This window comes from Giraffa tippelskirchi, chromosome 7, assembly GCF_054371585.1.
Source record: "Giraffa tippelskirchi isolate mGirTip1 chromosome 7, T2T-mGirTip1v1.2.pri, whole genome shotgun sequence".
NCBI classification, from domain to species: Eukaryota; Metazoa; Chordata; class Mammalia; order Artiodactyla; family Giraffidae; genus Giraffa; species Giraffa tippelskirchi.
Window position 1 is genome coordinate 93,434,923 of NC_137281.1, and position 14,556 is coordinate 93,449,478.

The window sequence follows — 14,556 nt, forward strand, 5'->3', positions numbered from 1 at the left end:
AAGCCTTTAGTTTATAAGTCACTTAAATTAATCTCAATGAATAAAATGAAGGAACTCATTTGTTCAATTCACAACTCATGCTGAAGGCAATAAATGTATTTTCCAATTTGTAGATGTGTATCCAGGCAAGTTCCTAGATAGCAGAGAGTGCTAAGAGTCTATACAGAAGATGCTATCAAATAGTTGGATCATGGAACTGATGTCCTTAAACAGAAGTAGTATCAACATCCAGTCCCCTGCTCCCATCTCCCCTTGCCCAGTCTCCTTTACCTTGCTCTGGCCCTCCCTTGGGCATCAAGGTCCACAGTAGGAACTCCAACCCTGACAAAGCGAGTGAAGAGGGACTGCTCCATGTTTGAATACTTCTGAAAGGCCATGTTCTTAATGACTGGAGGTAACTGGTGATGATCACCAATCATAATCCAACGTTTTAGTCGGCTAAAACCATCCTGAGGATTCTAGGAATAAAAAGTGGGGAAATGGCAAAATAATTAATGTATTACCCTGTTAATCTCCAGTTCATGGCACAAGATTCTTGCTATTCACATGATGGCTTTACAGTTTACTAATTCTTGCCATTCACCAGTTCCACAGAGAAGAATCTGGCAAATTTATAGAATGACGTGTATGGGTACCACCAGCTGACAGTGTGTGAGGGAGGCTGGAGGGATTGAGAAGACAGGCATGGACTCACCCTACACAGGGTAACCCAAAGAGGTCTGGAAGGCTTAGGTCCTAATCAGGCAAAGGGTGCACAGAAAGAAACAGATGCCCAAGCAGGGAAATGGAAAGATGTCAAATTGTATCACAATTACAGGCAGCAGAAATTATACCTTCTTTAATTTCCTACTCTATTACTTCAATTTTCTACTCTACATGTCTCCTTGTTTCTTGAAACATATTTTGATAAAATAAAAATACCAGATAACTTGGCTTTACAAAACAACTTTCAGAACCCAATTATCTATAAATTAGAGGAGCCTCTGTTCTTCAATCAAGAATTCCACATTTTTTTTTTTTACGCTTCCATAGTAAAGACTATTATACAATAAGAAAACATTCTTAAACATCATCATTTAACTAAAAAATTTCAGGCATAAATTAAAGAAAAATAATGTACCCAGGGATCAAAAATAATTCCAGAAACAACTCTAAAAGAAATGAAAAAAGAGCTCGTCTTCCCTCCAAACTGCATAAAAATGTAATTTTGAGAAACACTGCTGTCTTTTCAAAACTAAGAGACAAACTATGAATTTTTAAACAGTACTCCCAAATAATACAAACTACTCAAAAACCAGTGAATAAATTAAAGGAAGTTTACATGCTTAAAATAGAATATTAAACATAATGAAGTTAAGGAGAATATATAATCATAGCAATTAGCACCCCCAAAGTCTAGTTTTCTGACTCCACCCTCCAGAATTCTTAAACCTCTACTTTGTGTCAATTTCAGTATCTTACCTGTAGAAGAAGAGGTATAAAAGTTTCTATCTCCAGAATCTGAGCAGCTTCCTCCATTAAAATGTTGTCATACTGAGAAATGGAGAAAAAGAAAGCTTGTGAAACAGACAGTTTGAAACCCAAACAGCTACCACCATGACTGTAATAAGCATCCCAAAACCTCTCAAATAATTCAGATAAAAATAACATACAAATTATTCAAACAGAAAGTTCATGATCTTCTTTACCATTGTGCCTGAATCCTAGTTTCCAGGAATGTCAAGCACTGCACATCTATAAAATAATGAAAAATCAAGTCTTGCTCCAACCGAAGGAAATTTCATTCTTTGTGAATCTTCTATATACCCAATTTCTTCTAGATTTATTCTCATCAGGTTTTATCTTTCCCTTCCTCTTCTAATTCTGATTGCTATTTATAGTATGATATCCTATTCCTCATAAAATACCTTCTTTGAGACTCTTACTAAGCACAAAGTAGAGTTCTTTTGTTTTCTATTTTCAAAGTTTTCTCCCCTGATTTTTTTCAAGGAAGTGGAAGGTAGGGGGAGTATATTTACTCTTAATGCTTAATTAACTTTTTTCTTTTAAGTTAATTGTTTATATATCCTCTAGTTTCTGTGCTGGAGAAGGAAATGGCAACCCACTCCAGTATTCTTTCCTGGAGAATCCCAGGGACAGAGGAGCCTGGTGGGCTGCCGTCTATGGGGTCGCACAGAGTCGGACATGACTGAAGCGACTTAGCAGCAGCAGTTTCTGTGCTACTCATTTTTACCAAAATATGCTTGTATTTGTTCAAGACTGGTAGCTGGATTTCTATTGGACATGATGAAATTTAAGGTTCAATTCTGTGCTGTTTTCTACTCAAATTACCTTAAGTTTTAGGCATGTGGATGGGTATCTTCTTTAGCTCTATCTGATGCTAAATTTCCCTATTACAATGATTAGTTAGGTCATCCTGGTGGGAACCTAGGAGGAGGGGTTCAAAGAGCCATATTTTCTCAGAAGTTCCCATATGGGGTCTCAAGGTGATAGACACAATGTGGAGAACAGAATGGGAAAAGCTCAAAGATGACAGCTTAAAGAGACTCCTTCCTGAGAAACAACTCTGAAAATCTAATGTGATTTAACTTATAAAAATATATCTATAGCTCCTGTTAAAAAGGAGATTTTGATTGCAAAGCAAAATTATGACACAACTATGCTGGGTGTATTAAGGAAGGAAAAGAGTACACAAAAGTGCCTACATGTCTCCATGGAGACAGCACAGAATCAAAAGACAATGCCTAAAATGGAAATTTAGCATTTTTTATTGATATAAATGAAAAGGACAAAGGAAATATTAAAAGAGTTGAAAGATTAGATAATTGGGGAGTGGGGAGTAATGTTAAGGGATACCCTCAGCACTCACGGTAACTATCTTACTAGCACAGTATAAGAAAATGATTAATGAAAATATGATATGCTACAAGTACTGTTTTGTAGATTATGCATGTGAACAGCTGCATGAAAGCATAAAATGCTCAGTTTAGATTGTATCATTTCCCTGTGTTGTTAAAACTAATATGATTTAACAGCAAATCCAAAGTGTGTATTATGTGTCAGCCCAAAGCAAGAACAAAATATTTAGGTGAAAAATTTTCACTAATTTGCAAAAGGTAAGTTCACACCACTAGGTTAAGTTCACACTACCTTTTAATAAATTATCATATTTGTCCTACCTTATAGCTGAGGAAACTTTAATCCAAGATCTCAACAATTCTATCACCTTGAATTTATTTAGCACTTATCTTCCAGTGACCTCATAACACTTAAAAAATGTCAGCTATTTTCATCAACAACAAATGTTTTGCTAACTTTGAATTCAAACCAGTACACAAAACACTAACAACATCAGATAAACCAGTTGGAGGGAAGTTAAATGATTTGCATTAAAATCAGAGCTTAGTCAGTACCATTAGCAAAGTCACAAAGTGTCTGCAAACTCAAATTGACTGATAAGTTATTACATTACATTTCGACTGAGTAACAAGTAACAGGCTGTCTCTACCCTTTGGTTCTCCAGTCCTTATCCTGAGATAGAGTCATTTAAATATCTTGTCTGACAGTCTAAATAAGTGTATTCCATATCCTCACACAGAATGCTTTTCATTTACTGAATGAACAAATTACTGGCAGTGGATGTGTGCTTAAAAGGTAAATAAGGCAAGCATACAGATTCCTAATAGGTGAAAAACACTGTCAAATATTTTTATAAAGTTTTTAGTTCTGTTTGGAGATTCTTTTAACACAGTGAAAGTAAATTAATTTACCTTATAAAGTATTAGAAGTTATTTAGACAGTCATATGGCTATAATGTTACTTAAAGGACATATTAATACATCTAATAACTAAATTGAGAAAAATTAGATTTATTAGAGTTTACTAATCATATAAACATGAGGGAGTATTATCATTTTAGAGACATTTTAAAGTAATTATAAATGCGAACTTCAGGAAGAAGCAAACATTCAAGGGAAAGGGCCTAGTATTAAGGAGAGAAGAGAAAAGAAAGGAACCAACAGCTGCACAGATGAATTAAGGAACTAAAATATAAGTCTTTACCTTGAAACCTAACTTGACTAAATCATGTCGTTTTAAGGCAGCATGAGTACAGGTCATAGCAATGATTTTGGCTTCTTTCACCAAAAGGTATTTAGATCTGTCTAGTCCACTTCGAAGCAGTTCAGAGGCTCTGAATTCCTATGGGAGTGAGGAAACAATGAGATACTTGTTTTAGGAAAATCATGCATACGTTCAATAATCCAGTTTATGACTTTATATGCAAGATTAATGTAAATATCTTGGCGGTGCCAGTGGTAAAGAACCTGCCTGGCAATGCAGGTAAGACGTGAGATGTTTGATCCCCGGGTTGGGAAGATCCCCTGGAGGAGGACACGGCAACCCACTTCAGTATTCTTGCCTGGAGAATCCCATGGACAGAGGAGCCTAGTGGGCTGCAGTCCATAGGCTTACAGAGTCAGACACAACTTAGCAGCAGCAGCATAAACTAAGCCTATCATCCAACTCGATGAACATGAGTTTGAGCAAGCTCTGGGAGTTGGTGAAGGACAGGGAAGCCTGGCGTGCTGCAGTCCATGGGGTCACAAAGAGTCGGACACGACTGAGTGACTGAACTGAACTGAACTGATAGAACAACAATTATGCCCACGATTAATAAGTAATTAATTAAGTTCAAATAATAACTGAGATTAAAGCTACAATTTGGACTTTTTTTTTGGATAAGGTAAAATATTTACTGTATCAACAAGAATACTGAATATTGATCACCCTTGTACCTCCAGGAAAATAGACACTATGTCAAGTATTCATAATGAAAGGAATTTATTGCAAGGAACCCATTATGCAGGTGATGGAGGAGTAGAAAAGCCAACCAGCGAATGGTGAAGTAACCCAGAGACTGGCAACAGCAGAATATTATGACCATCTGTAGGTTAGGAAGGATAAAGAGGAGGAAGTGTTATCTAAGCCCAGAAACTGAGGTATTAATATAAGCTGGAACAGCAGTGGACCAGGTCAGCAGAAACTGGAGTCATGCAAGAGATGAAACCCCAGGCAGAGAGAGCTGGTAGTGAAAAATCCTGGCTTCCTTCTTTCCTCTATATTTGCCACATTTCTCATTGGGTAAACCCAGCCAGAAGTCAGCTGATATGAGAAGCTGGGAAATCAAAACTCCAAGGACCAGTCTCATCCCAGACCATGGCAGAGGATCCCAGAGCAGAGTAGGGGAATCGACAATAGATGGATATAAGGAGTAAACGAGCCATGCAGAGTACTTACATCAGACTTTTAAACATTTGTTTTGGTTTATTTATTTTTAAATAATTAAAGCATCACAGGCACAGGTGGAGGTACCCTGTATTTCCTTCTTCCCACTCTCTCCCGGACAGCTATTATTATAGATTATATGCTTTTATCCTTTTATATTCTATTTATGTAATCATAAGCATACCACAACACTGTTTTGCAGGTTTTACAATTTTATTTATCATTATCATACTACATATATACTACATATGTATGTACATTATATATTTATTATTCTGTACTGACCATTCATCCATTTCTATCCACCTACTCATACCATGTATCAGAGTTCACTGAATATTTACTATCTGCCGGATATTGTTGTAGGAAGTAGGGATAAAATCATATCTAAAAGGTACAAAGACTTTTAAAAAGAGACAATCTTTGCCATTTTAATCTGAAGTAATCCTAAACCTTCTAACTGAGAAGAATGTGAGTCTGAAATGTGGTCCTTTTACAGTATTGCTGTAGTCTTCCAGGGATGTTTCCAATAAGGAATGAGAAAACTAGGAAGCATCCCAGGGGCCCTGGGTTCCAAACATTCTTCTCTGTCCCCTATGTATAGTCGTAATTCTTACTTCACCTTAATAACCAGGAACATCTTGGATAACACAGCAACCTCACTTTTTGCCCACAAGTCAAAGGCATAAAGAATTTAGAATGGCCAAATTGCAAATCAAGGAACTATTGTTAAATCTCCTAAAGCAAGCATTCCTTTCTTAAATACTAAGACTTTCACACCAGAAAAAAAAAAACGGTGATTCAATTCATATCATAATTTTTACTTATTTCTTCAACTAGAACAATACATGCTTCCAATAATTCCACTTAAAAGTAATAATCTTGTTTGCTAGATTTGAATATTCTACTTACTTGAAAAAAAAAGAAAACCAGCTAAGCTTAAAACCTTTAAAAGAAAGTAAAAAGAACTTGAGAATCCTTACCTCAAGCTGAGTAAAGATTTTCTTAATATGCCTGAAACATCCTTCAGCAATTTCCATATCTTCTTCATAAGATCGGCCTTTAAAAATGGGTTGAGGGGCATTTGCAAAGTACTCATGAAAAGGGAAGAAAGCGGAGACTTCAGTAATATCTGGCATCGTGTTACTTTTATTTTTCACTTTGCTGATATACTCTTCCCAACGAGACATCACCTGTAAGAAAAAGACACTTGAGGTTAAATTGGCCAGCCCTTAAGTTTTAGATGGACTTCCCTGATGGCTCAGTGGGAGAGAATCTGCCTGCCAATGCAGGAGACTTGGATTGATTCCTAAATTGGGAGGATCCCTTGGAGAAGGAAATGACAACCCACTCCAATATTCTTGCCTGGAAAATCCCATGGACAGAGGAGCCTGGCGGGCTACCGTCCATTGGGTTGCAAAGAGTTGGTGTCCAAATGACTAAGTGACTAAACAACGTTTTAAATAATAGAATAAAAAATGCGCTTAGTTTGGTCTTCTCTGGTGGTCCGGTAGGAAAAGGAAAAGAAAAGCAATCTTTGACCCAACCAGACTATTTCTTATCCAAGTCACTGACAAACTGCTCTTCTTTTATAAAAGTAAACTTTAAGACTGTAGGGTAAAAAAACCCTTAAATAAAACATGTACAGATGGGAAAGTACCTTAGAATCATCTCATGGGACTTTTTATCTCAGATGTTTCAGATTTTCCATGCATATTCAAAACAGTTTATGATGGATGATCCAAAAAGCCCTCTCTGAACAAAGAAATTCCTTATTTTTTCACTATCTCAGTTTCTTTCCATATATGGTTAAGTCCAGCTCTAGTAGCTTTTCAATCAATTTAGCACTTGTCAACCCTCCTCCTAGACCTTCAGAATTTTCTGAATTCTCTTGAGTATACATATAAAAAATTTCTGGTTAAGCTGACTATGTACTTGAAAGCTCATTTTATGACTTTTTGGATATAGATAGTTTAAATATATGCTGGTGTAAATGTTAACTGTGACCCTACTCAGTTCCTACTTAATTTTTGTAATTCTCTCAGTTTTTCTGTTATAACTTCAGTGTTTCTCAAACTGTGGTCCTTAGGCAGAATATCTGAGAAGCTAAATAAAAATGTAGATTACTGGATATCACACCGTATTAAAAGAAAGTCTCTGGGGACAGAGCTTGAGAATTTTCCTTTTCAACAATTTTCCTAATGTGATTATTGTGTGTTAAAAATTGTTGAAGTACACTGTGAGGCTTCCAGTTCATATTTCTCAAATTTATTACTTAGGTCTCAATAATTTATGTTATTTCTACTACTTTTAAAAGTAGTTTTCTCTAAGAGCCTGGTGATTTTTATTTTGTGACAAACATGCACTTAAGCATGATCATTACCCCATTATTCAAAGTTCTTAAGAGTCTAAAATGCAGATAATTTTGCAACATCATGCATACGTTCCATATTTCATAAGGAACCATGAAATATACTCATTTTGAATAGAATAAACTGGTTTATCAGCTTATAAGGAGCATAAACTTTTTTTTCATATACATTTAAAAATTTCAACACTGTGATTTATACCTAAAATATACAAATAGCATTAGTACAAAGAGAACAGAGTTATACAAAAATCTTCATTATTTGATGTTTAATCCATTTAAAATTACTAGTAAACCAAGTATTAAAATTTCATTTTTATTCATTTTATTTGGAAGTTTATTTCTCATTAATTTTCACACCCCCAAAATTAACCCTAACAAAAGCAAATACATACCTCTAAATTGAAGTCAAAGAATTTTTAACTTAAACTCCTACTTTGAAATCAATTCTATAACAAAATGTATTTTTGGAAATTTAAACAGAAAATATGCTTTTCTTTATTCCTTGATTAATATTCATATTAGAAGTAAGTTAAAAACTGCATCTTCTACCACTGGATAGCTAGACTATTTAGTTATATTTCTATAGTAATGAAAAAAAATGAAAAAATAAAAAAGAGACACTAGAAACTTTGTCAATAACAAAAAAGGAGAAGAAAAAAATTTAAAAGTAGCAACACTGGCCTTTCACTGAATGAGTCATCAAGTACAGTTATTTAGCAAAGAAAATGGAAGACAATAGGAGACAAAACATTTAACATCCACAAATATAGCTTTGGCAACAGCATATATTTTAATCTACTAGAAAAAACAATTTTCAAGAAAAGATCTCCAGAACCCATCCCAGTTTCTAAACAAAGAGTATGTTCCAATAAAGTATGATATAAATATCTTTAATCTCTTATACCTGATACAAGAAGAAATAGCCCGCAGTTTCACAAGTGTATGAAGCATCTCCTGGAACCCCTAGACTCTTCTGCAATCGTTTGACTTCTTCTAAAAGTTCTATTCTTCGAGCTAGGACATAATTAACTCTTCCATACCTAAAAATTTCAATTAAGCAGAAAAAGCAAAATTATATTATGAAGAGACTTTCAAGGAAACTGTTAGCAAAATATTTAAGAAAAGCATAACAGAAATAATAAATGGGCAAAGAGAATAAAAGGTAAAAAACATAGTTTATATTTACTAAGTAGCGTTGGTATAAAATAACTCAAGTGGTAGTTCTTGAGTTATTTTATACCAAAGCAACTTAAAATCTACCAATGGATCAAGGATGATGTGCAAATGTGTTGGTGGTCTGTGAGAAAGGAAAATTAACTATATTACTAAACACCTTTAGTACAGCTATCTTTTCTTTTTTCTTCATAAAAAGACCGTTACAAAGAAGAAAACACTATAGTACATTCAAGTGCTAGTTCATCTCATAACGAACCAGAATATAGTTTACAAACTGGCTACTCTGAATACCACTATCATAAAAGTAGGTTTGCTCTAAAACTTTTGAAATGTAATTTCAAAATTTATTTGCTTATTCTTTGGCATTGAACACAGCTTGGCATCTGGACCAAATAGGTTCATAAATATTTGCTGAATGTGTAAGAAAACTGAAATTTGGAGAGTACCTGGCCCAAAGATAGGTAGTTAAGAAAAAAAAGTGGAACCAGAACTGGATCCCAAAGCCTGTGCAAATTCTTTCCACCGTAACAGAGTGCCTGCTATAATTCCTAACCAACGGAAAAAAAAAAGCGGCAGAAGCAGTATACAATGGAATCCTATGTAATATTTGCTCAAGTATTCTGTAAATCTAAAACTATATTTAAAACGTCTCAATTAATTTTAAAAAAATGAAAGCAATGGACAGGAATACTTCATTTTATTGGGCTTCACTTTACTGTACTTTGCAGACACTGCGTTTTTTACAAATTGAGGGTTTGTGGTAACACTGCATTTAACAAGTCTATCACTGTCATTTTTTTCCAACAGCATTTGCTGTCTGTATCAAATTTTGGAGATTCTTGAATTATTTCAAACATTTTCATTATTATTATATTTGTTATCTGTGTTCTGTGATCTCTGATATTATTATTGTAAACACTTTGGGGTGCCGCAAATCATGCCCATGTAAGATGGCAAACCTAACTGATGAATGAGCATGTTCTGACTACGTGTTCTGCTCCATCAATTGGTTATTCCCCCATCTTTTTAATTATGACAAAGAGAAAAATGAAATAACTGCACAATCAAACAAGCACACACATTACTAGTAAGACCTGGAGCTTGACTTACCCATCAGAAAGCAAAAAGAGTTTTTCCCCAAGAAAACTGGTAGCCTAAGAAATCACTTTAAAAATGCAACTTCTTTTCTATTATAATATTCTCTAAAAACTATAAATTACACCGAAATACACTTATAATTACACAACTTAGCATTTCATCAGCCTGCATACATTCACTGAAATCTGGATTAGCAGATTTTGAGAGATGAGAGCCCACTTGTGTAAGTTAGGTTTAACAAGAAGAAATACCCATGGGAAGAACTCAGAAGCATTACCAGCTGTTCAAAAATTAAGAATCCAGAGCCCCAAGTAACTTAATGTGTGTGGATCTTGTCCTCTGACTTTCTAGAAGCTAAAAAATATTTGGGAGCTGTTTAATATAAGAACTCAAAATAAATGCAACATAGTAATTCAATACTCTTTTAAGTCTTTTGATGTCTATAAACAATTTAGTAATGATTACAAAAGTAATGTTCAATAGTCAAAGGCTGTATTAATTAGGTACAGCTGTTTATTACGTCTATGTCAGAAATCAAGCTTTAAAAACTAGTTTAATTATAAATGAAATGAGCTGCTTTTTATACAGCAACTTTGAAGGAAAAACCAAAATACTAATAGTAGAAGAAATCTGACTTGTAAAATTTTAGTCACTTTATGTCACATTAACATAAAGTCCAGCTAAACTGACAATAAATTCCTGAAATAATACTTACAACCCCAAAGCTTATACTATCACTAATCTCCAATTGCATTTTGTTAAGTGAATCTACCTAATTGTGCTCAGATTATATGAAATTAAATGTCTAGATGAAATGTGAAAAGGAATTGTGTAAAGTTGTACAGTTTGGGTTTGGCAATGTTGACTTCAGTAAACAGAAAGCAAATGGAAACCTGCAATTTAAAAAAGATGAACAAGATAACTCTTTTCACTGAAATAACCATATGTTTGAGGGGAAAAATGACATAAACGTGTAGAACTGGAGCAGAGGGAGATCATGACTGGACTTTGGGGTCAACCTAATATACCTATGTAGGTTACACTAAAACCCTTCAGAATTCAGTTGGATTATTCACTGCTCTTTCCTGTTGTTTTTTTCTTTATTAAAGAAAAAGAGGAGAAGGTTAAAAATTCTTTGTATACTGTTTCAAAACTCACCCCAATTTGCTCACCTGCTGAAATCTTTCTCGGTCTCCAGCTCTTCTTCTCCATGACCAAGACGCAGGAGGTGGCGCTCGTCAATGTCTAAAGCCATGATTTTCTCAAACAACTGGTTCAGAGCCTGGAGAATAAAAAAAAAGAATGAGTGAGTTTTAAAGAATCAGTAAGCTCCTTTAAAAGTAACAAAAACTAACAATCACAAGGGTAGAAATGGATGAGTATTGCCCAGTCAGTTAAGAATCAAAGTCTAAACACAGAAGGAAACATATTAGGTCATTTATAATTTAAACGAAATAGTGTTTTTATTGATTTGTGATAATGCAATATATGTATGTGTAGTCAAACAATAACTGGAAATCATAAAAAGTCATCTATCTATTACATCTCTGATAATTTATGAAAAGAGAAGGCTCTGGCTCAGGTTCTATTTCCCTCAAGTAGTAATAATTACTAAAATAATTAACAATCACATCAAATTTACTTTACTCCACAAAATTTCTATGAGTTGCAGAAAACTGGAAGGGTTTTGTGGTTGGAGAAGGCCTCCCAGGAGGTGTGTTGGTAGAAGACATCAAGAGACCCACAGAGAGGAAACCCAAGTGCAGCACTCAAATCTCAGGCTGAGAATCTAAGTTAGCTCTTAACACAGTAAGGAGCAGAGCCCTAATTGCAAACTGTTCTGATGAAAGACATTTACCCGTGAAATGTTCATCTTTGGGGCTTCCTGAAACCCTAGTACTTATTATCTGAACATCTGTAGTCACAAGGTTTTGTAGAAAGGCAAACGTTTCATTGCATGTAAAGATATACTAATAAAAATGACATTTAAAAATTAGCCCCCACTCAAATATTTCCCTGAATTTACCACTAGTCTAGCCCTGACCATGAAGTCAATATCCAGCCTTGTAAACATCCAAGTTATAAAGTATACAGCTACCTTTTACTACCAAAATTCTAGCAATTAGAGCTCAGAAACTGATGAGATAAACAAAATTTTCCGAAAAAATAATTCACACTATCCAAACTCTTAATATTCTCCATCTAAAACTTGAGATGCAGTAGATCAGACCACATGGCATTACTCACTATTTAAACCTTCCCTATCTAAACTTATGAACCACATAGATTTAGAGGGCAAAAAATAGTCGCACATGGCAATCTCAGAAAAAACTGTAAGATTTCATCATGAATTAAAGCGATGTTGGAGAATGGCTTGAATCACATATTCAAACCAAGATCTGGTATACATACTCTGAAAAATAAACAATTTGCATTAAAGAGGATGATTTGATTATCAAAGGATCAAAGACGTCTTTGGCTATTTTTGCAAAATAATATCATCTCTAAAACAGTGCTACACAAGTCAGTCACAAGTAGAGGATACTACAGAAAGTCATTATCAAGTTATGACAAAATTTGTTTAAAAAAAAAAACCAGTATGTTAAAACAACACATGAATAATATCTTACTCATTCTAAGAAGTTGAAAATAGGTAAAATTATTACAGACTAGATTTCATTAAACAGAAGAAAGAAAAAATCTTTACATAGTTTGCTTCTTTTATCAACATAAAGCCTCGATTACCCTCTCCCCTGCATAATTTTAGTATACCATGCCAGTTACTTACAAACATTAAAGATAAGAAAACAGAATGAATGAATTGGATGGACAGTTAATAGTTTTAAAATTCTGGGATTAAAAGTTGATGAGTAACAGAATAAATAACATTGAGCATTCTAAAAACCCAGTGCTTCTTCATAGACCAGTTTTTTTAAAAAAACTACTGAACTGAAAGCACTATTTTTAATATGTATTCAGAGAAAACAAGTACCTTTGGCACAGACTACTGCGCAAGTTTCACAACATGTTTCAGAAGGTTCTGAGAGTTGCCTGTCACATTTTACATGAGAATTAATAAATATTACTTGTTCTTCCTTATTTCTATGACAGCTTTAGAATAAATACCCTGGCACACATATAGATGTAAAGATAATTTTTCATCCATTATTTATAAGAAAGGAGTTTGTTTTTCTTGTTTTAGCTATTTATAAAGGGTCAGTTGCTCAGTCGTGTCCAACTCTTTGCGATCCCATGGACAGTAGCCTGCCAGGCTTGTCTGTCCATGGGATTCTCCAGGCAAGAATACCAGACTGGGTTGCCATTCCCATCTCCAGGGGATCCTCCTGATCCAGGGATTGAACCTGGGTCTCCCACATTGCAGGCAGATTCTTTACTATCTGAGCCACAAGGAAGCCCCAGCTATTTATAAACGTTTTATGTACTGGACCAGCAACCTAAAACAGTCCACCCATGTAATATACATATTCATATGTATACTTCATAAGAACTTAAAATTCAATCCAATGTCAATATGATATAGGTTTAGTCTTTTAGGAATATCCATTCTAGTAGCAGAAAAATACTACTAGTAAGGGGTAATGCTTTTAAAGTAAAAGGTCTAGCTAAGAATGGAAGATGGGGGAAAAAGTCAATTACCACGCATGCAAATATTCCTCTCAGCTTTTCCATATGTGGACTGCCTCTATTAGAATGGTCTGGTCATGACCAGTGATAAACCAAGATTAACTCAACAACACTATGCTCATCAGCCTTTCCTGGTATTCTGTGTGCCCATAATCAGGTTATCATATAAGCAGAAATCTACACTGTGCTTCCATGCATCTCCTCTTCCATACATGCACATCCACTTCACACAAGCATGTGTACACGTGAGCACACATGTACACACACATTCCCTTTTTCTTACCTGATTGGAATGAGTAACAATCAGAGTCCTCTGCTCTGGGAAATTGTGGTAGATGTTGGATATAATTTGAACTGCCACATCTGTTTTTCCTGTACCTGGTGGGCCCACAACCTAAAGAGTAGATGAAAACATAGCAAACTACTGAATTACCACATTGTTAGAACAAGAAAATTTTAAACTTGAAAGATGAAACAAGTTAAAAAATTTGGTGGGTAAGTTCAATGCAACATGGAGAAGGTAAGAGTGCACTTAAAGATGAATCAATAGAAATCAGCCATCCTGAATAAATAGCAGAAAAAAAGATTCATGCCCTCATGAATCCATGGGGCAATATTAAAAGGTCTGATATCCTTTAAGTTCTAGAGAGGGAAAAGTATACAGTGTAGAAAACTATTTAAAGAAATAATGGCTGGAAATTTCTCAAATCTGACAAAAGACATAAATAACAGATTTAAGAAGCTCACTGAAGCATAAACAGAATAATATCAAAGAAATCTAAGACCAGACATATAATAATTAAATGGTTGGAATCTAAAGACAAAGAAAAAATCTTAATAGTAACTAGAGAAAAATGATATATTACATATAGAAAAAAGACATTTCAGATGACTGTGCACTTCTCATCAGAACCACGGAAACCAAAAGGAAGTGGAATCACATTTTTAAAGGGCTGAAAAGAGAAAACTATCAATGAAAA

The 14,556-nt window shown here is 34.6% G+C and overlaps 1 protein-coding gene across 2 annotated transcripts in view; it reads right to left on the reverse strand.

Annotated features, from left to right (window-relative positions):
• AQR (aquarius intron-binding spliceosomal factor) overlaps positions 1–14,556 on the reverse strand; it is an 89,059-nt gene that overhangs the window by 24,550 nt on the left and 49,953 nt on the right. For both annotated transcript variants that reach the window (XR_014058714.1, XM_081507092.1), the window contains exons 23-29: positions 13,860–13,970; positions 11,104–11,213; positions 8,562–8,697; positions 6,270–6,479; positions 4,063–4,200; positions 1,462–1,533; positions 271–458 (exon numbers count right to left, since the gene is read on the reverse strand). Coding sequence is in view for 1 of the 2 variants with exons in the window: in XM_081507092.1 (XP_081363218.1) it covers positions 271–458; positions 1,462–1,533; positions 4,063–4,200; positions 6,270–6,479; positions 8,562–8,697; positions 11,104–11,213; positions 13,860–13,970 (965 nt within the window). In the remaining variant the exon portion in view is untranslated. The remainder of the gene's footprint in view (positions 1–270; positions 459–1,461; positions 1,534–4,062; positions 4,201–6,269; positions 6,480–8,561; positions 8,698–11,103; positions 11,214–13,859; positions 13,971–14,556) is intronic.